The sequence below is a fragment of the Alosa pseudoharengus genome, unplaced genomic scaffold (assembly GCF_046254945.1).
Source record: "Alosa pseudoharengus isolate Yale_2024_CS ecotype anadromous, Long Island Sound unplaced genomic scaffold, YU_APseudo_1.1 YU_APseudo_1.1_scf_4, whole genome shotgun sequence".
In the NCBI taxonomy this organism is placed as follows: Eukaryota; Metazoa; Chordata; class Actinopteri; order Clupeiformes; family Clupeidae; genus Alosa; species Alosa pseudoharengus.
Genome location: NW_027468774.1, coordinates 36,421,262 through 36,443,687, shown reverse-complemented (window position 1 = coordinate 36,443,687; position 22,426 = coordinate 36,421,262). Strand labels below are relative to the sequence as shown.

Sequence of the window (22,426 nt, the reverse complement as noted above, 5' to 3'; positions counted from 1 at the left end):
AGAGAGGGAGTCCCCCGCATCTGATCCCTGAGTCTTTAATTGCTTACATTAACAGATCAAATAAGTCTGGGTTGAAAGGGGAGAGCTAATCCCAACACAGCTCCCCAGCTTCCTTACCTCCAGCACCACAACATCGCAACACACACACACACACACACACACACACACACACACACACACACACACACACACGTGCACACACGCACACTCACTCACAGACACATACACACGTACACACTGCAGACATTCCAAATGGCAAACACACATACACACACACGCATGCATGCACACTAGAGCCTGAATTGGTTAGACACGCAGGTATACAAGCGCAGACACACAAACACACACAAACACACACACACACACACACACACACACACACACACATGCACACATGTGTACACCATTGCAGACAGAGTCTAGCCCCCGCCAGCACAGTGCCACTCATTGAAATTCTCCTCACAGTCTCTGGTCACAGGCGCAGCCAGCCAGTCAGCAGACATGGCAGAGGGAGAGAGAGAGCAAGAGAGAGAGGGAGAGAGAGAGAGAGATGGGGGGATAAAGAGAGATATATAGAGAGAGGGAGAGAGAGAGGGAGAGAGATAGGGGGGATAAAGAGATATATATATAGAGAGAGAGAGATAGAGAGGGGGAAGAGAGAGAGAGATAGAGAGAGAGAAATAGAGAGAGGGAGAGAGAGAGAGAGATAAAGAGGGGGGTAGAGAGAGGGGGGGGTGAAGGAAGGAGTGAGAGAAAATGGTAGTGAGACAGAGACACATACAGGTATAGACAGACTGATAGAAGCTAGAGAGTAAGAGCTGGAGAGCACAGGGAGTAGAGAGAGGGATGGAAGCTGGAATCGCAGAGGCACAGCAGTACCTTAAACCTGAGCTCCCCCAACCCCCACCTCACACCAGTGCCACCACTGCCAAACAATAGTGCATTGTCCAGCACTGCTCTGTGCCACGTGAAAAGCATGCACGCACACACACACATACACACACACAAGCAAGCACACACAAACACAGTCAATGTGCGTTCCACAAGACAGAAACCAGCTAATGAAATCGACACTCTCAGCCCCACTGGTGATCAAGTAGAGGAATTGTAACAGTGTTCCAGAGTGCACAGCCTTTACTTCTAAGTGCCGGAGGGCCGGTCAAGGATCGAGGTTGTTTAATGCTGTGCCTTCCATGGCATGGCATCAAATGCTCCATCAGCAGTCAGATGCTGTCCAGACATGTGTGTCCCCTGGCTTGTGCTTTCTGAGAGGGAACACCAGAGGTCACTGATACGCTTCTACAACACATCTCCACTGCACGAGAGAAGGAATGTTCCAGAACCATGTTGAAGGCCATTTCAGCTATTCAGTGACTCACAAATGGAAAACAGAAGTAAGAAGTCCCAATAGCAAATCAAAATGGAGGAGAGAGCAACCCCCCCCCCCCCCCACTCCCCACCCCGTCTATGTCTTTGAATAACACAAAACGTGCATCTGAGCATAACTGCTTGCTTTTGATGTAAAGTTTTTGCTTGTTGCTAAATGAGCAGAAATCAGGTGTTGTTTGATCCAGAGGAAAGGCAGAAGAATGAATTGTTCAGCATAAAACAACACTGTACACAAGACACAATAACTACTCTGAAATATATACTCTGAAAAGTATATATACTTATACTTACTTAAATAGACTATTACATAACAATTACAAGTACTTCCAATTGTACTTTGGGATGAATCATATGGGTGGTGTTAATTTGCTTCCAGGGAGGCATCTGTTTCTGGATACAAAATGCAAAAAAGAAAGTCTTTTGAGGGACACCTTTTCATCGCCCTCACCAGATTCAATTGAGTATTTTACACTAGGAGATGTCTGCCCTCAGATTAGTCTTCTGAATACGTGAGCTAGGAGAATCCCTAAAAAGTTAGGTCACACACAGTCTTACCTGCACGTTTCCAGTGGCTGACTATGATCACATGGTCACTCACACACACACACACACACACACACACACACACACACACACACACACACACACACACACACACACACACACACACACACACACACACACACACACACACACACACACACACACACACACACGGTATAAATGACAGCTAATCATCGATTCGAGGAAAAGAGCAGTGTCTGTTGCATACCATGTTGCCCCTAAACACAGGTAAATTTTTTGGAAGCACTTCCTTCACCATCACCATCACAGAGAGCAGCCGCGGAGACCAATCCCCCTATACGTGCTGCAGGAGCTGTGCATCCAGGCAGTCAGGCAAGGCTCCGTGGGGCGTGCCCCCTTTCTCGCGGCCAAGAGAGCGTGCTAGCCTATGGCCTAATGACGTTGCCAAGGTGAGAGGAAGTCCCAGGCATGGTCCTGTTTTGTCAGTAAGACACAGAAGCGTGCACCACATCCCAACACCGGGGGTTCGTTACAATCACTGACACAATGAGCAAATGCCCCCAGAGAGGCCAAGGAGAAAGACACATGAGCTTTTAAGCAACAGCTGCAGAGCAAAGGAAGGCTGCAGCACACACACACACACACACACACACATACACACCCAAGACAAACCAGACATGGTACACCACTTACTTTTAGTACTTTTGATAGGGAAGAGTGAATAGTATTCATGAAAAGCAATAGGTGTATACTTTGATCCTCAAGGAAAACGTGCATATGAAATGGGAAGACAGTAGCCTAGAAATCTAGACGCACCCTAGCGGCAGCAAATGTATAGGAAGACAGGAGAATGGAAGGAGAATACTCACAGGTGCTGATGCCCTCTGAAGAGGATGCTTCTTCTCCCTTCGTGCGAGGTTGTTATGACTGCTCCAAGCTCCACACTCACACTCACTGTGAAAAAAAAAAAGTCGGTGCTTGGGGAGTTGATAAAAAAAGACATCTGTTTGCTACAGGCAACACTCTGAGGCCAGTGTTGTCAATTAGAGAAACCCAAACAACTGAATACTGCTGTCTGGTATTTGCCCATAGGCTATGAAACAAACTGCAGTGAGAAGAGACATGGCATTTTATTTCAAAGCTTAAAGTGAATGCTGGCTTACCACAAAAGTATGCTAATATGTAACGGAATACTTATGAAAATGAATGGGAAATATCATGATTAGTATCCCTTTTGAAAGGAATTACCACAACATCTTTTGAGTTTCAAATATTTTGCCCATGAAATGTTTAGAAAGATTTTTAACATCAACACCAATAAACAGAGCTAGGCAGTTCCTGAATGTAGCTGAATCATTTTGTTTGACTCTCCTATCGATTTCCCTCTCTTTCCCGTCTCCTCCTCCGTACTGTACACCGTGGCAACCTATCAGCCTGCCTGTACTGGCTGACAGAGACGGCTTGCTTGTTGTCAGGGAAAAAGTGATTCACGGCCTCGGGGAAGTTTACAGTGTAGGGGTGGCAGGCTTTTTTTTCTCTGTGAAGAGTGCTCAGGTGTGCCAGGCAGTATGTGGTGCTAGGTCCAACTCACAGAGAGCACACTGTGACAGGACTTCCACCACCGGGCCAACAAGCCTGCCCAGTCTCCCTGGCATCGAGCTCTTGCCCTGGGGGAGGTGGGGGACCCTTCAGCCCCCCACGGTTACTGAGCATGACGGAGCCAGGGAATGAGGTTACTCTGGCACAAACTCAAACTGGTAGAGTCCGACCAAACACAAACGGGTGACACAAGAGTGTGTGTACGCTGCTGCAGGCATACACCCTTAACATGCATTGTTAGTCCATGTGAAGAATCAACACACTCTGTAATTGATAAAAAAAAACTGATTATCTGACTAACTAGCTAACCCATTGGCAGAGACAGCTGATTGCTTTAAAGGTTTACAGGGTTCAGAATCAGACCTTCTGTAACTCTGACCTGACTCTCAACATGTTTGAGTTCCATTGTCTGGTGTGACTTTAGTTGTACATTGTGAATGAAATGAGGCAAATGGCACTGTGGCACACTGCTGCCGATTAAATGCTCAAAAGGACTGAATTAAAAACACACTGGGAGGTATTCTATGAAGACAATGACACTCTTCTCTGGGTGTTGTGAGGGCATATTGGCTCTCTGCTGGCATTGTTTCACGCGGCGACGAGCCCAGCCTCCACGACTAGGCTGAGCTTCTTCAAGGACGTGACAGACTTGGCTACCTGCCAGGGACTCAGACAGACAGCAGGGCACTAAAACAGGCTGGAGGAGATTGAGGGCTCCTACATGTGAACTACAGTCAGACACCCATCCGCTCAAAGAGGTCCTTCCCAACCCATTACAGGTTCGCACCCAGCACCCAGGGGAGCTGTAACTGGCTGAGGTAGATAAAAACCACTGAGGATGGAGTGTCAAATCAGGATTATAGTCTTAACGAGCACAAATGACAAAAGCAATTTGTCGTTCCTTATGAACAGTTTATGATCAGAATCCCCCAAGTGGAGGCAACATCTGAATGCGTGAAGGTGACATCTGAATGCTTCATTTTAATAAATAACATCAGACTGTATATATTCATAATCAAATGCGAAACAAAATTTGATCAGTGAATCCAAAATCCCAAGAATGAGCTCACAGATCCCCTCAATCAGCACAGGCACTCACAAAGATACGCAATCGCACCCTCATGAACAACCCCCCCCCCCCCACACACACACACACACACACACACAAACGTACACCCACACCTTTTGCCAATCAACAGACCACACGCAAGACAAATACGTATTTGCAGCTGCTATTTGCCAAAACAAAACCGATCTGCATATGCTTAATCTTAATTAGGCAGACTTGGCACCAAGCCTGGAGACAGCAGCACCAAAACACATCCCTAACACAAAGGAAGCGCACCGACCAAAATGGGCACGAGGAGAACTTAGATATCCTGACAAAATAAAACTCAACGAAACAAATAAACAATAAAGAGCCCAACAAAATCTGAGTGACAACAAAGCCACAGACAGTCGGATTGGATGATGACATAGAAACGGTGAGTGAAGCAAACCATTTAGCTGGCGTTCTTCGGGAGGCTCTGGCGATATCGGTGCAAGCGTGCTGAGATTTCTTCACTGCTGTGCTATGTATGGTGGGCAGTTCCTCCTGATCTGTGAGCTACAAACACATCAGACACAAGAGAGAATGGGGCCAGATGCACAGACAGACAGACAGACAGACAGACAGACAGACAGACAGACAGACGCTGTGTTGGAATACTAACAGCACTGAATATCCCCAAAAAGAACATAAAAACTGATGCCAGTCATTAGACCGTTGTTCACCCTGATGTTCTGCGGAATGTTTAATCCTCGTTTATGAAACATATTGATATCCTATCATGATATTTTTTCACTTTCAAGAGGCTGTGGGTTTGCACATGATATGTTTGTAGGGCAGGGATGCGGAAATAGAAACAAGTTTATGTTATGTTTTTTTTTCATGATGGATTAGTGTGTACCACATATTCAGAGTGCAGACATGTACGCATGCGCAGACACACACACACACACACACACACACACACACACACACACACACACACACACACACACACACACACACACACACACACACACAGCAAGCTATTTTGACAAGATTGTACAAATTGATTCTGTCCAAGCAATGCTGACCACACAGTCATGCAAGTGGCAAGCTCTTGCAACTGTTCTCTACTGATGGGTGCCAAGCATAAACACAACCACAATAACAAAAGCACCAAGGGAGCTGACCATAAACAGTGATGACACAACCTTCAGTTCCCCGTCCAATTCATAGTCCTACCTAGATGAACATTTCAGACAGTCATCTGTTGTGAATCAAACAAAAACAAGCAAACAAATATGCCCCGGGGGGGGGGGGGGTTTAAGGGTTATTACAAGTTATGCTGGATTGCTGCCATGTGGCCAGCTCTGTGGACAGTTTTCAAGCACCAACACAGACACAACACAGCATTTGTATCCCTCTTGCCCATTATTTATCCATGTGATCACACCACAACAACCATGCTCGCTCGCCTACAGTCAACCCCCAGTCATGTTAACAGCAAAACACCAAACCTGAAGAGATGGCAGAATCTAAGGTGGGGTGGGGGCATTCCAATACCACCCCTTTATCCTATTTAGCGACATGTTCCCACAGTGCGTGCATAAAAGTCCTTACCTGGCAGCAGAGCAGACCAGACTGGCAGAATGGGAGCCGTGAGAAGGCAGGCTTCAGCAGCAGACTAGCACACTCTGTCAGCACACGGGCAGTGGCACAGAGAAGCACCCCATATGGCTGCAGGAGGGGGAGGCTGGAGACGAATGAAAATGTTGATAGATGGAAAGTAAACTCCTTGGGTGCCAGATCCTAACAACAGAGCGTTCTCTCCTTTAAAGTGATGCCCTTCTTTAGTAGTAATCAGCCCACAATCAGGGCTTGACATAATCCACATACATGTCTGTATAACTCAAATATGTGAATATGCAGGATAACAGGATGTTATCATTGCTGACAAGACTTAGCAGCACCCAAACAACACTAATTGTTGCTACAACACCTTTCTGTCAATTTCATCCTTGAATTAATGTTTCATTTTAGAACTACACTTCAACTTCACTTCACTTCAATCATTAACAAAATGTGGTAGTGGACAGAAAACTGGAACACACTAGGGTACTCTGTAATGTTACATTGTCATGTCGGGGGAATAAACCCAGAATTATGATAATTTTGTTGGAAATGGCAGGTATTTGAAATATAGGTAAAATTTCCATCAAACATAAGATTAGAAATATAGTTGACCTTGTTGAAAGGTCAAGTAGGGCTATTTATGAAAGTTGAAAGTATTCATGCATCAAGCTAAGTAACCGAATTTCAATTTCAATATCGTAACTGATATATAGTTGTAAAACTTAACCATTAAAGTTTTATGTCAAACAGATTTTGTCCACTCATACACATTTGTTGTAAATATGCTTATAAAAAGTAGGCTATTAATATGATGATGCAATTTATTTAACCAGTCCTACTTAAATGAACACAAGGAACAATAATAAATTGTAAACAAATATTTAACCCTATACTAATGGCAAAAAAATACATTCGTTTCAGATGTTCACTCCAACACACCTATAGAATTGGACTTGCATATCTATGAGATGGAAGATATTAAACAAAAAACAAAAAAACAAATAATTATATTTAAAGAGGGTTGAATTTTTTATGACAAAGCACTTATAGACTACCCTGCTTGTGAAACTACCCAAATATCTCTCTTTTAATGGAAAAAAATACAGGCCTCTTCAATGATTGCTATTATTGGGATTGAATGCTACTTCTTAAACATGTCAAACCCGTGCATTGTCAGACTACTTGACGAAGACTACAGCATGTGCAGGTAGCTTAGCTGCCAACATTGTGCTCTGAAGTGCTTCAGGCAGGGGAGAAACGTCATGCTGTGTAACAAATGAGTTCCACTCATCATGGTATGATTATTGGTGGAGTTGCATTCGATTTTGATTATATTGATATTTGTGTTAGAATGTCAATGAGGTTTTGCTATGATGAAATGAGGTAGATCTAAGCTGTTGTAGGGCAGTGATATGGAAGTAGAAACAAGTTTATGTTTATGTTATGTTAAAATACAACGAAATCGAAAACTTACCCCAACCCCTGACAAGGCCCTTGCTCACGTCGAGCTCCGCCCTACATTGAGCACGCTGCAGCCAGTGGCCCTTGCCATCTCACTAATGAAACGCATGTCTCGTCAATACAGGACACTATCGATGTGGTCGTCACCCGCCCTCTCGTGGTAAGACGAGAAATTGCCAGGCACGCAGAGCACTTGGTGAACATGGTGTTCTAACCTTTCCCTCTCCTGTTACGATTCGATACACATTGACTTTCTGTAAGAGCAACGCTTAGGAAACGTATAAAAAAGGCTATTTCGGTTGGTAACCAAAGGTGAAAATACTTTTATTGTTGCAATGACTATTTAGCTTAGACTTCTAAGTTTGAAGACATGACGGACATCGGCCCATGATCGAGTCAGCAAAGATCTTTGACACTTGTAACTTTGAAGTAATTAGTGTTAAGTTGCAAGTTACAATCAAACTTCTCCCCTGGTAGTTTTCAATGATTCCATTTGTTTAACCTTTAGACCATTTACGACTAATTAAACTAACTGGAGACTTTGTTGTATAACACATAAATAAATAAAAACAGACACAAACAGAATTTTTAATTTGCTGCAAAACAATTTTATTAACCTTCAAAACTCAAAAAAGAAAAGAAAAAAAAAGACAACTAAAAAAAACAGCTAAGTTAAATTAAATGTGAAGGCTATGTAAAATAAAATATTTTTATTTTGTTTTCAAAGTAGAGGAAATATTCACAGTGCAAAAATCAGCCCACACCCTTATTATGTGCCCGATGCCAAAAGATCACTATCCAGTTCCACAAGTATGAATGCTTTCATAATGGCATAATTATGATATGATTATTTTTTAATAGACTGTAAGATACGAGGTATGAAAGGGCATGGATTTTCAACTGCAACAAGGCAGTAACATTCATTTTTCACATCTCTAAAGTGCTTCCTCTACAACATATTGTTCAAATTATTCTTTTTTTAAATGGTATGTGGAATTGTAACCAAATTCATTGAAACTTGAGGAAACCAAAAAATAAATACATAAAACAAAATTAAAACAGTCATTTGTAAGGAGCCCTAGGTGCCTAAGAGAACGCATCAATCTTAATCATTCAAGTAGTAATCTTCATAACAACTGCATTCAATATGAGCATGGTCAAAGATTAAGTTGGTGAGCAGTTCCCAAAGTCTGAAAATGTTGAGCAGAGCAGTAGTCCTTGCAAGAGGAAAAAGTAAAGTCTGCGTATCTACATCCACATTTAAGAAATAAAAAATAAAACAAACAAAAAAAAGTTGTGTGGATAATGTCCGAGGCTCAACTTGAATATTCTCATACAGATACTTTATCCTCCTTTTGGTCATCTGCTCTCTCCTTCTCGTCCTTGTCTTTGTCCTTGCTCTTTTTCGATTTCTTTTTCTTATGCTTGTGTTTCTGTGCCTTCTGCTCTGCGTCGGACTCGTTGCCCACGTGCTTCTTATGCTTTTTGTGTTTCTTGTGTTTCTTATGCTTCTTCTTCTCCTTTTTGTCCTTCTTGTCCTTTTTCTTTTTGCCGTCTGGCTGGCTCCCGGTGGAGCTGGCGCTGCTGCTGCGCGCATGGCTGCCGGCGGGACTCTGGCTCTGGCTGGGCGAGGCACTGCTGTCCCCATCCCGCTCTCTTCCCCTGGCCTCCGCCCTGCTCTCCGTGTCCGAAGCCTCGCTTTCGCTCTCGCTGTAGTCCGGCACAAAAGCAGCCTCGTCCGTCTCGCGGCCTAGGTCGGACGAGAGTCGTGCGGACCGGGCCGACGGGGGCTTGACTTTGGGGTGGTCTCTCTCCACCCGTAATGTAGCGGGGGCGGCGGCCCCTCTTGCACCTTCAACCCGAACCTCGGGTGAAGACATCCTGTTGTCAGGGGTGCGGTGTCCACTGTGCTCCCGGTCCCGGTTGGGCCGACTGTCCACATGCCTTGTGCTTTGGCCCTCTCTACTCACCGGACGCTCCGTCCTGTGCTCCTCAGGTGCAGCGCGTTTCGACTCGGGCGCGCTCTGGTGCTGCCGTTTGTCCGTTGGCTCAGTACTGTGGCCATCGCTGGTGGAGGAGCGCTTGGCTGACTCAGTGTGAGCCTCCCGGTCCCTTCCTCTTGAAGTGGGAGGTGGGGAGTCCCTCCTCCTAGCGGGATCTCTAGGCTTGCCGTCTTTGGGTTTGGTATCGGAGTGATCCCTTCCACCTGAGCGGTGGTCGGTCCTGCGGTCAGTGGAGGAGGCAGTGGTGTGATCCCTGCTGACAGGCTTGCGGGAGGCTGGATCAGGTCTGTCTGACTGGCGGTCCCTGAGGGAAGACTGGGTCGAAGAAGAGGAGCCCTTTTCACTGCTATGGTCACTGCTTCGCTCCTGGGTGCGTTCCCGTTCCCGGTCACCATTGGACCCGAGGGGTTTTCTCTTCTCGGAAGACTCGCGGTCAGAGGCAGGGCGCTCTCGCTCCCTCTCCCTCCCTCGCTCTCGGTCCTCTCTGTCTTTTTCCCGCTCCTTGTCCCGCTCCCGTTCCCGCTCCTTTTCTTTATCCTTCTCCCTGTCTCTCTCAGTCTCCTTCTTCTCCTCCCTCTCCCGGTCAGTAGGTGTGGAGTCTTTACCTGGCTTGGCTTCCATCTGGCTTTCCTTGGAAGAGGCGAGAGCCTTCTCTCCTGGGGGGGTTGCCTGATCATTCACTTTCACAGCAGCAGTAGGGAGTGGCTTTTGAGGGGCATCCGTTCCAGCACGACTGCCATTGCGATTCAGTGCCATTTCCTTTGACTCGTCCTCTTCTGACTCAAAGTCCTCCTTTTCCCACTTGGAGCGTGGCACTTGGATCAAGACAATCTCATCCTCAGCAGCAGAGGTGCGGTCATTGGTGTATTCTTCAAGGGTCTTTACTACGGTCTTTCTCAAATCTGCCTTGTCTTCCATCCGTTTGACGGGACTACCTCCAGTTGAGCTAGTGCTGTGAATTATAAACAAAAAAAGCGATGCCTTCATTAGCCAATGCATTTAAGCATATGATTCAGATATAACAGGATATAACTTTTTGATTTCCAGCAGCTTACCTCGTGTAGTCCACCAGGACCGAACCGTCAGCAGCCTGCACTCTCCGACGCATCTTTCCCCTCGTCTTGTCAGGTCGGCTCTTTGGGGGGACATCAACGGCTTCAGGTGAAGGTGCCGTGTCTGTGCTGATCCTTTTCCCAATCTCACGGTTGATCTTGATCTTCCTCAGAGGCCCTGGTTTGATGTCCATCAGAGGTGGGATCGCAGGCTTTACCTTCTCCTTCTCTGATGGCTTCTCAGTCTCTACTTTAGCTTTGGGCTTTGGTGAGCCCTTAGCCATATCAGGAACATCAACTCGTGGAGACTTCACTGAGCCCAAATCAAGCTCTTTCCCTGAACCTGGATCATCTTTCCTTCTCCTCTTCTCCTGCTTGATTTCGGCTGCCTTGACAGATGGCTTCTCCTCAGTTTTAATGGCTTTCTCAATGTCCCTCTTTGACTTAACCTCTTTGGTAAGAACTTTCTCGGGTTTGGCTGTCGAGTCTTTTACCGGGTCCTTCTTGGCCTTTGGTTCATCTTTGACCGGTTTAGTGTCTTGATGGTGCTTTACTGGTCTTGATACTTTGCGAGACAATGGAGCCTTCTCTTCTTTCACAGAGGTGGATGGCTTGATGGTCTCTGCCTTGTGAGGAGGGTCTTCTCTGGTTCGTTTGAAAGGAGGCTCAGCCAGAGATGTCTTAGAATCACGCTCCATGTCCATCTCTTTATCCCTGGAGGACTTGGTAGCCTTCCCAGATGTTTCTTTCTTTGAGGCACTGTTCTCAGCTTTCCGCTTCACCTTCTCAACTTTGCTCTTCGTTTTCTCCTTCCTCTCTTTGTCTGAAGCACTTTTGTAAGTAACTGCAGCGCCGTCCATGGGCTCGTCTCTGACAGGAGTGGCATCACGACTGGAAGCCATTAGAGGACCATCCCCTTTGCGCTCATCTTTTCTTGTGTCGTCCATGGAGTCAGAGTGGCTGAACATATCACTATCGTCACCCTTCCTCTTCTTCCTGTGTTTCTTGTGCTTCAGGCCTTTGGGGTCGACAGCAGCACTGCTGAGGGTCGGCTCTCTGTCTTTGGGCCCCTTCAGGGGCTCCTTGCCAATGCTCCTTCTGCTGGGCCCAGCAGTGGGTAACGGAAGGAGGCCATATTCCTTAGCACACCGCTCCTGGTATGTAAGTGCTGCTGCTGCTGCTGCTGCGGCTGCTGCTGCAGCAGCTGCATTGCGACCTCTGGGTCCTCCGCTTCCACTGCCTGAGTGGCCCTGGGCAGGTGGGGAGTAGTCATCTCTGCGCCCTCGTGCATAGGGAGAATTCTCTCTTTGGCGCATCAAGGGCAAACGCTCAGGGGTGTATGGGTCCCTCGGCACTAAGGGTGCCCGGCCTCTGGGCTGATCAGATGGAACATTGTGGTAGGACTTGCCATACTTCTCATACCACTCGCGGTACTCCCTCTCCCACTGCTTGTACCTTTCCCTCTCATAGGGGTCGGACATATCCACTTCCCGTCCATAGCAGGCTTTGAGGTCGTATGGGATTGGGTCTCTGAACCGCCCTGGGTATTTGCGGTCACGGTCAAGGTCAAGGAGCGGCGGAGGGCCGAGCTTCTTGTTAGGGCTATGGCTCCTGTATGGTGGCGGTGACCTTGAGCGTGACCGGTAGGGTGCACTACTCACTGGCCCACTGTCTCGACCACGGAATGAGGGGGAACGGGAGCGGGAGCGATGGTAGCCATGTGATCGAGACCTGGAACGGTAGCTACGGCTGCGGGGCCTTCCACGGCGGGAGTAAGGCGAGCGAGAATAGGAGCGAGAGCGTGACCGGGAGCGAGAGCGGCTGATTGATCGGGAGTACGATCGAGACCTAGGAGAACGGGACCTAGAGCGAGACTTGGAGTAGCTGTAGGATGACCCGCTGTAGGATGAGCCTCTGTATGGAGACCTGGACCTATGAAAAGAATAACATGATCAATTTTTTTCTATAATGTATGACAATCACAACATACAGAATAATACTCAAATTGACTTATACTAACCTAGAATAGGATCGTCTCCTTTCCTTTTGAATCTTTCTATACTCCAGCAGCTCCTTGGCAAAGTCATTGGTAAACTTCTCCAATTTAGACTTCTCCCTGGTAACGAATCGACATTGGGAACTATTTACCAAAAACAGGAAGGAAAAAACTTGACAGTTAAAACACAGGAAAAGGGAAACAGTCAACAAGCTACATCACCAAGGACACAATAGAGATGAAATTTGACAAAAGAGTTTAAGAAACACATTTTTGACACATTATTTTTTGTGAATCCCCAAAGGGCAGGCTTATTCAAAAAGCACTCACTCCTCTTTAAGCCTCCGCTGCTGCCGGTAGAACTCCTCCCTGGACAGAAACGGTGTTGGTGGCACAGGGGTGGCTACGGGAGGCTGGGTTCCAGGTGGCACCCAGGGAGCGGGCACATTGGGCAAAGCTGGGGGATAACCGGGAGGGGGGACATTGTAGCTGGGCGCAGGCTGCTGACCGGGGTTGAACGGCATGGGGTATTGCGGGGGCACCACGTTTGGTGGTTGAGGCATGGGAAGCTGAGGTGGGGCATAGAGGGCGGGAGGTGCGACCCCAAACACATGAGGAGCCACAGGAGGCGGCTGCAGTGGGGGCTGCTGCGGTTGCTGTTGGGGCGGCTGTGGCGGCGGCTGGACAGGTGGTGCTTGTGAGCGTGGTGGCCGGTCACTGTGCATCCTACCTCTGCCAGAAGGGCTGTAACACATATATGATGGATCAGTTTAAGCACATTTACAGAGCAATGAGATCATACAGGACCGCATTTGTGGCAGTACTTACGGATCCCATCCGGATCGGCCGCTTGGCCTCGGGCCACTGGATCTCATGGGTGGTCCTCCTGGATGGCCTTTGAAAGGATCACCTTTGAAAGGATCACCTTTGAATGGATCACCTTTGAATGGATCACCTTTGAATGGATCACCTTTGAATGGATCACCTTTGAATGGATCACCTATTCATGTCAGAAATAACAGTTTTACTAGTCAGTGTTGATTGTTATTATTCAATACAAAGGCATCAATGGGACATACTGTTTATCTCACCTGATCTCTGCATAGGGTGCCCAAGCTGGTGTGGCTGTCCAAGTACTTGAACCTGGAATCCCTACAGACAGTGCATGGAGTTGTTAACCAAAAAGATCCAATTTAAGAGTCATTCATTAAGATGGTCTAGTGCAGACACTCACCTTTGGAATGAGAGGAGGTGGACCAGATTGATCGGTGGAGACGGTCACAGATGGGACCGGTACCATTGGGTCAGACTCCCTGCAGGATAAAAATACAACGTTTTGCAAACACATACGAACGCACAAATGAACGCACTGTAAAATTTGATGCCATCAAAATTCCCCTCCATGGCAAGACAGAGGTGGGTAAAGGAAGTCTGAATATCACTCACCTAGGTGCTGGGTCGTCCTCCTGCTTGACAGGGCGCTGCGGAGAGGACACTGCAGGGCTGTAGCTGCCTGCACTGGGGGAGGCATTACTGCTCACCAAGGGGTTGGTGCTGGATGGAGGGGGGGTGCTGGAAGCCTGCTGGGTGACAGCTGAGGGTGCTGGTGCAGAGGGTGCTGATGGAACGTGGGGAGGGGTGTTGGCAGCCGCAGGCCGGGTCGGCATGTTGGCCATCAGGGGGTCCTGCTGGCGAGAGGTGGGGGGCCGGACAGCCTGGACGGGGCGCTGAATACGGGGCTGGGGGGCCTGTGCCATCGCCTGGGCTTGATTTGCCTTCCTGATCCGCTTGGTATACCCGGTCTCATTTTTGAAGTTGTTCACCGCCTAGTGAGGGGAAAAATGTGTCAAAAATGATTAATTAATGCTATTTTTCAATCATGCCAACCTAAACACAGGAAGACAATGATCTGAAATATTTGGCAGAGATCACTTCAGGGTCTTACTTGGCGTAAGAACTTGTTGGCGATTAAGGCATCTGGGGAGACGTCTGATTGGGTACAGGTGGGACACGTGTGCTCCTCTGACTCCAGCAAAGAAGTACGGATACCTGTAGCAGCAGCAGAGGAAAACATAAGAGAAAATAGACAGTGTCAATCTATGAGATCACCCAGAACTTTACCTTGTGGTTAAGCAAAGGTGACCTGAAAAGACTCACATTCGTCACAGTAGCTGTTCCCACAGCAGGGGATTACCACTGCGTCAGTCATGAGGTCTTTGCAGAGGAGGCAGAGCAGTTCGTCCGGAACAGGGTCCTCTTCCTCTGAGGAAGACGACTGTTCCTGAGGGAGGAATGGGGGCTTCTCCTTCTTCCCGATAGCATAGGCCTCCCTATAGTGCAGTGATAGAAGAATATTTAAAATCCCAAATGGACAGCTACAAATTTGTACCTACTTATACCTACCACAGATGATCAGTAAAACTAATGTCAGATACACCACCGCTCGGATAATAATTTTGAATTGTACAAAACACTAAACCAACACTCAAGTAAATTAGGATTAGCGATCACAATTTCAATATTCTCTTACGCGTCTATGGTGGGGATGGCATAGCGTCCTGTGTTTGTAAGCATCGCTCCCTTCATGCTTGGGTCATCCACCTCCATCATGAAGCTTCGAGGGATTCCTGTGCTTTTTTTGATCCGTTGTGGAGCCTCAAAACTTTTGTCCTGCTGGCACACAAGACATGATAAATGATTACTTCTCAGGTTAGACTGAGGGTAAACACAAAACACAACATTTAATGGATACACATACTTCGCTTAGAATACTCACAAAACATACAATGGAGAAAAATGACACGCAAATATAAAGAAAACCCACTTACCCCGTTTGTTGGACAGTTCCGGATGTAGTGTCCATTCTTCCCACATCGAAAGCAAGTGTAGTTTGGAGGGGGAGGTCCTACAAGCTTCTTCATGTAACTGCTCAAACAAGGCTCGTGTTATATTCGGTTTTCCCCACACATTCAAATCACTTGAACATTACTGAGAAAAACATACTTACTGTACGGGATCATAGTCATGATTGGACTGTGACATCATGGCTTTAATTTTATCTTCCTCAGATGCGTTCGCCTCCGCAAGATTGGCGGTCTGTTTAACAGGCAATGTTTTCATAGACAAAATGGTCATGGCATTAAGTATCTACACTCAATTCCTGAAACGCACGCCTATCCTGTAAAGAGTAGCAGGTTGCCTTTTCCATGAACGTTGCTCTCCAATAGGAAGCGGTCGGGGAGTATCTTGAGCCTTAAATTTGGTTCATCACTGCAATGGCATCACTTTTGCCTGTTAGCCCCTGTTCAAACTGGCAGAGTATGAGTAAAAGTTTAAATTAAACGTATTTCTTCAACAGATAGATTTGAGAATAACTTTGACTTGTCAGCTTGTTTAGCTATAGTGTGCCAAAGCAAAGCACTGACACTAGATGCATTAAAAAAAAAAAACAGTTGGCAGAATTCACACTTTCTAATCTACAGAGACATATTACACTCATCGCTCCCAGTAATGCCCAGGGTCTAAGAGATTTAGCTGCTGAATTCCACGCATACATGAAAAGAGCAAAATGGTTAAGCCGTTTATTCACCAATACACATTACTTCAAAAAAAAAAAATTATAATAATTAAAAGGTGCTTCAGTATGAAATGATTATCCTCAAAGCAAAAAATGTATAATTAAAACCACAAATACACAAGGAGGAAAATTATTGTTCCACATTGTCTATACTAATGCATACAGATAATCAGCTTCAAAATGGCACTAACGGCAGCTAAGACAAGACGACAGCGATTTGTAATTCCAAATGTCCATGACACAAAGTCATTAAAAAAAGTGCAGTATTGTATCGCCTTGTGGTATCTGAAGTACTCAGATCACTTTTCATTATATAACAAAAATGATCAGCGCTGATGTAAGTCTTTTGTGTAAGGGGTAACTTGGAAAAAAGACGTAGCTCTGGAGGAAAAGTCTGTTTCACACAGGGAAATAAAACTGTAGGGGCAAATCTCTTCAGTGGGGTGCACGGCCCAGGAATAATAAAATATTGGAGTGTTGAATTGGGGGACAAAAACCTCCCATCTTCTAGCCAAAGGACTTGGCTTGGCAAGCGCAAGGCTTTAAGTGTACTCCCCTCCACAGCAGCGGAGAGGCACATTAGCTGACTCTTTACAGGATAAAGGCATGCACAAAAGCAAAACACTGACTGACAATTAACACAGCATTTCAATGGACACAGATCAGTAACAGCAGCCAGCTCATTTCGGTCACTGGAGGTGTATAATTAAATGATACTCATGCTGATCAGATTCACTTTTCACATTTACAGAGGCAAACTTTCTGAGCGTCAAGAATGCTTTGCTTTGCAACATTTTGCTAGTGAATCACATTTAACAGAGGATTAGGATGGCGGCTTGCAGCAGAAGAAATGGTTCTGCGTACTTCAACTTAATTAAGCACATCATAAGCCAATGGCAAAAATGCCTTAAATCATCAGAGTTCTGATTTCGCTGAATCATTTCCTCTGCTACACCAAGGCCTACACAAGTTGCAGTTGTCTACTGAAGGTATACATTCCCCCCCACTTCAAGACAAAGATATGGCCACTACAGTGTCACCACATAACATGAACACCACAACACAAGATAATTTACAGAACATAAAACATCTCATGGAACACAGTGAACTGGCACAGAGATATTGTTTACATCACTACAGGGGGATATGTCCAACCATGAAACCATAAGTAAATTTCACAAATTGCAATTAACATAATTTCAATTTTCACAACAAAACGGTCATTGCAGACAATAACGAGCTAGAAATAGTCATGGACAGACATATCCACAAACATTGCATTTGACACACTTCAAAAGACAGCAACGAACAAAGGGCAATATTGGTATACCTTTGAGAGCTGGGCCAATGAAATTGTTGCAGGAGAATCATCAATCTGTTTGTGGAAAAATTAGAAGACAAAACAAGTTTACTATTGCAATAAGGAACAAAGTGGAATGTCGCCCCACTGGTAGACACTGGCCATCCAAAACTGAGACAGAAAAGAATGCACTCTACAAGGACTTCAAAGACTTCAGCACCAAAAATGTAACACAGTGGTATTGAATGTGTATACTGCAGAATATTACAGAGAGAGAAAAAATAAAACAAATCACAGCTAATATTGTAGACAACCCGATATTTCCGTCTGGCAGAGAAGCTGCTTAAATGTTTCCAAAATATCGGTCTCTCCTACGGTCATACAAGGACTGACCAAATAAAAAAAAAAATTATACATAGGTATTAACTGGGAACAGCTGCTGGATAACTAATGGAGTATCTAAACAGAACTCTCCACTTAAGTGGTTACAAGAAAGCTAACACTGTTGTTTGCAAGAGATGAACAGTGAATACGCTGCCAGACCAGATAAGGCTCTCACCAGTGAACACACAGGGCCTTGCAAGAGGTATCCAGTAAAGTTACAAGAGGTATTTTATTGACAAAAGTTGTGTTCATCATCATACACAGCACTGAAACCGATCAGTTTGTGTAAACAATACACTTGTCAAATACCCATGGTACAAAAATCCATAGCTCAGCAAGTTATTAACTGCGATGCATCAGCTATGTGAGCAAGATTTATGTCAGTAATGAAATCAGACCAACCCTTTGTCAGGGATCAAATGTACACGTACCACAAGTAAACCAACAGTGCGACAATGGCAGCAGATATATTAGTAGCATGTTTTGAAAAATAACATGTTTTTTTTTAATTACAGCAAGAGCAAAATAATACACAACCCTTAAACCCAACCACCCACCAACTTGTTAGCAGAATTTCTCTACATCTCGCAATATTTCTAAACTAAGGGGCTTGTATTGTACATCAAAACCCAGTTTAAATATTTTCAAAAGAAATCTACCATCTCATTTGACTTCAACAATGTACCAAGACATACAGATTCTTTTTCACAACATCCGCATCACTAATCACAAGTCTATTGTAAGAAGAATCGCTGTGCAATTATAAGCGGCATGCTTCGATGCACAGCACTGCATACAAATACTGTAACTCAAAAAATGATTGTAATAGGCATCTTTCTGGTTTTAAAGATAAATTTATATATAGATCAAAATGCACATCATTCATGACATGTTAGTATGCGTCTTTTTGCCATCATTAATAACCACTATTGGTGCAAGCCACAAAATATATAGTCAGCATTTTTTTTTAAGGAAAATCAGGTAGGTGTTACTGTGAAAATCCAAATGAGCATATTAAAAAAGAATTAGAAGAAAAAGGGGGGGCTCCTTTCCTATAAAATACTACAGAAATTATTCTGGTTTCAAGTGTGATTTCATGTTGGGAGTGAAAATACATCAATTCCATCAATGCTTTAACATTAAGTACACAAAGTTTGCTCATCACCCTAATTATCTGAGATTAGGAAAACTACATGAAGTTTTATGAGGGCGAGTCCTAATCCATTTAGCACATACAGTTGGGTACAGAAACAGGCATGAGACCGATACTTGTCCCTTATCATAACCAAAGTCTTTAAACATGGAAAGTCAGACATTGAGCTGTGTGATACAAAGAGAAATTAAAGGCAAAACACAATTTTTATTTAAAAAGAAAAAAAAAAAAAAAACTTTTACAGATGTAACACTTCAAAGACAGACAGACTGAACATGCCATGTCCAATAACCATTAGAATTTGAATGATCAAATACATAATTCTGTACAACAGAATTCAATTATAACCTGGTTTTCAATGTGAAATACAGTGCAGTGTGACATGCACTTTAACACTTATTACATATTATGGGATTATGCTCAAAAATGATAAAAGCATCATTTCAAAACATTACAATGTTATAAAACGCTACCACCACACACCACATTGTGGTTTTGGGTTAAAATGGGCTAAGTTTATACTATAAATGAAACTAGTGTATTATTTGTTGAACAAAAATACTGTGAGTGTAGTGTAGTTTATGAATTGAACAAAAGGGAGTGTTTTTTACATACTGCTTTTGATGGTCCACTTGAAGTTTCTGATCGATCACTATAGGGAGATCCAAAAATACAAAACGTTATTAACTTCATACTTAAGAACCATACATTTGCATCTAACTGCAATTACAGTTAGATGATCACATAAGACGTATTACTAAGTTAGTTAACGTTTCAACAACCCTTTCAACTTACATAATAAAGGTTTTACTTGTTGCCTTGACACCACCAATTGGGATTCGTCTAATGATGACAGAAGAATTTTTTGGTATAAGCGCTCCATCATCAGTGTACTCTGAAAAACATAGAGTAGCATACAGTACATTAACATACAGTAACATTTAACCACGACAACCGACTTTCATTCTGTGGCCAGAGGATTACGTTTATTGACAAACGTTGTAACATTGGCTAAAGGAACCCGTGCCAGGGCCCAACCAAAGCATAATCATTTATTTATTCTCCAGTGTAATCTTACAAACCCTGATGCCTATGACTTATGTTATGTCAGGTGGCAATCACATAAGTTTGGAAGTTAACGTTACTTAATATCAAACAGGAAGCCATGTGTACTGCCATCTTAACATGTGTTCTTTCATTCAGTTTATATGTAAAGATGACAATCTAATGTACTCAAATCGAGCAAGTTAACAAAGTGATCAACCGGTATACTCTGTAATGGCGGTCACGGTATGGGCTGTTCTCGGTGCATGTATTAGCAAGCTAGCAGAAGCCATGATGGCTAAGAGCTAGCTGAGCTAGTGCAGGCTGATGCAACTACCGTTAAACACACGTGCCAATACATTGACTTGCTGCTGATTCAACTTATGCAGCACCCTTGTTGAATTCACCGAGGGACAATTGGATTAGCCCATACCGACAGCCATTGATGCGACTGGCAAACCCTCTGACAAGTTGGTCAAATGAAGAGTCACCCTTTGTTATCAGGAAACCAAAAGTGAAAACGTTAGCCCGCGTTGTTACTAGCGTTGATTGGCCTGGTGAATGCTAGCGATGATGTTGGACAACTAGAACTGCTAGCCAGCAATGTCAATACCAAATGTAACTCAACAAATCACCCTAACGTTGATCATTTATTTGGTTTAGGAACTTACCCTCTTTCGTCTGGGCGTTGGTAATCTGTAAGTCGCAGTCAGCAGCCTTGAGTTTCTCCCGGCCCATGATCTGTCTTTTCAGATCACTCAACGTGATATGAAGGCCATCAAATGTGACTGTGTCATAGTTTAGCTTTGATGAAAACTTGTAATGAACACACGACATGTTGGAAAAATGCGTTGCTATCGATTAACCAACAAAAATAGTCACCTATATCTCGAATAGTTAGAATGGCCCTTGTTTGAAATACAATGCTAAAACACAGAAAACCAGTCGATTAGCTATGCGAGCTAATGCGCTAGCAACAAACCCTATGATTTGCCCATTTTGCTAACTGCTAATCTCGGCCCCAAACATGGCCAAAATTGTGAGGGTGGCAAGTTGATGATAGCTTGCTACCCACCGTTAGCTTTCTACCCACCCAACAAGACAAAACTGGTGTAAAATCAACAAATATAAAGAAAATATTAGCGTGTGTATTCCCCACGGATATGTTCAACTGCCTACAGCTAAGTTAACTCAGTGGTTAATAAATCTTGTCATTTGTATGTTGAATAAATTCTTTTTTTCAGTTCGCCACAATCAGTGCCATGACAACAAATGATCTTCCAGAAGCATTCGTGACAAGAGTCCATGCGATGCTTTCAGGATGAAGCACCGCAAAGTAAAAATGTCCCAATTTTTGATACAATGAAATGTTGTTGCTCAACTGTCCGTACAGTTAACGATAATGTTAAGAGTTCCAAGAAAGCAATTGTAGAAATCTCAGTTGGCATCAGGTTTCGTTTAAAGTCCCTTGAATGAGTGACCGAAAAGTCCAATGGTCAATTGAGCAACCGTGTAACGTTATTAGTCACCAAGTTAGGCAATCCAGTCCAATGTCAACGGAAGTCCAGATATCCAAGTCACACGCTCCTCGGAAAACACAAACATGAAAAAAGAAAGGAAATTACAGACTTGAAGGCTTCGTTGATCTCACAAGGCCTCAAAATGGCCTCCCAGCTTCCTTGACGTTTCCAAAACAAAAAACGACGTAGCAGCTACGCTGACTAGCAAGTTAACATTGGCTATCATGTAGTCCCGCTAGCAGAAGGGCTGATTCGCTTAGTCAAAACAAAACGAACGTTTAAAGAACTGATTTTATTAAAATATATTTACAAAAACATCTTTAACGATGATCTCCTCTATCCAACCGTTCAATCATCAAACAGAATCCGCTATTCGTCTTCAACCCAACGACAAAAATAACCTCCTCACAGACACAGTTGAGTATCATTTGGGGTTTCCGCAACGATCGCAGGGGCTACTTGTATGCGTATAGGAAATAAAGTGCGCATGTGCAAAACGGCGACATTTTTCACACAGGTTCTCATTGAAGTTATGGTTATGGATTTAGCAGACGCCTTTGTCCAAAGCGACACATAAATACAAAACAACATAGTAATATTTAAAATGGAACAGGGAACAGATTAAAATGTAGGTCAAATATAGTAAGGAGAATAGTTGTAGTACACAATAATATCAATTCAATCAATAGCCTAATAAAAAGCAATGTAAAAAAGGGGAAAGGCAATAATAAAACAATAATGTCAATTCAATCAATAATATA

The 22,426-nt window shown here is 44.3% G+C and overlaps 1 protein-coding gene across 4 annotated transcripts; it reads right to left on the bottom strand.

Annotated features, from left to right (window-relative positions):
• Nucleotides 1-8,221: 8,221 nt before the first annotated feature.
• On the bottom strand, nucleotides 8,222-22,123 carry rbbp6 (retinoblastoma binding protein 6). Of its 4 annotated transcripts, none has more exons than XM_076266110.1 (17): nucleotides 20,817-22,123; nucleotides 19,897-19,996; nucleotides 19,717-19,753; nucleotides 17,595-17,639; nucleotides 15,695-15,783; nucleotides 15,516-15,612; nucleotides 15,218-15,360; nucleotides 14,845-15,017; nucleotides 14,633-14,736; nucleotides 14,134-14,513; nucleotides 13,922-14,000; nucleotides 13,779-13,839; nucleotides 13,516-13,687; nucleotides 13,018-13,431; nucleotides 12,712-12,831; nucleotides 10,695-12,623; nucleotides 8,222-10,591 (listed from the first exon to the last, which is right to left on the bottom strand). In XM_076266110.1, exons 1-17 carry the CDS (start codon nucleotides 20,980-20,982, stop codon nucleotides 8,968-8,970), a joined length of 5,733 nt encoding a protein of 1,910 aa, XP_076122225.1. In that variant the 5' UTR covers nucleotides 20,983-22,123; the 3' UTR covers nucleotides 8,222-8,967. The 4 variants fall into 4 exon arrangements, with proteins under 4 accessions (XP_076122225.1, XP_076122227.1, XP_076122228.1 ...); XM_076266112.1 differs by having other exon boundaries at nucleotides 13,516-13,672; XM_076266113.1 differs by having other exon boundaries at nucleotides 13,516-13,657.
• Between the last annotated feature and the right edge of the window lie 303 nt (nucleotides 22,124-22,426).

Bases quoted from the DNA above. Each gene is read 5' to 3' on its own strand.
- rbbp6 (XM_076266110.1), bottom strand. From the start codon at position 20,982: ATGTCGTGTGTTCATTACAAGTTTTCATCAAAGCTAAACTATGACACA. The intron at 17,640-19,716 runs GTATGTAAAAAA...TTCCACAAACAG, and splicing joins CAAGTGGACCATCAAAAGCA to ATTGATGATTCTCCTGCAAC. The intron at 12,832-13,017 runs GTGAGTGCTTTT...TTTGGTAAATAG, and splicing joins CAGCGGAGGCTTAAAGAGGA to TTCCCAATGTCGATTCGTTA.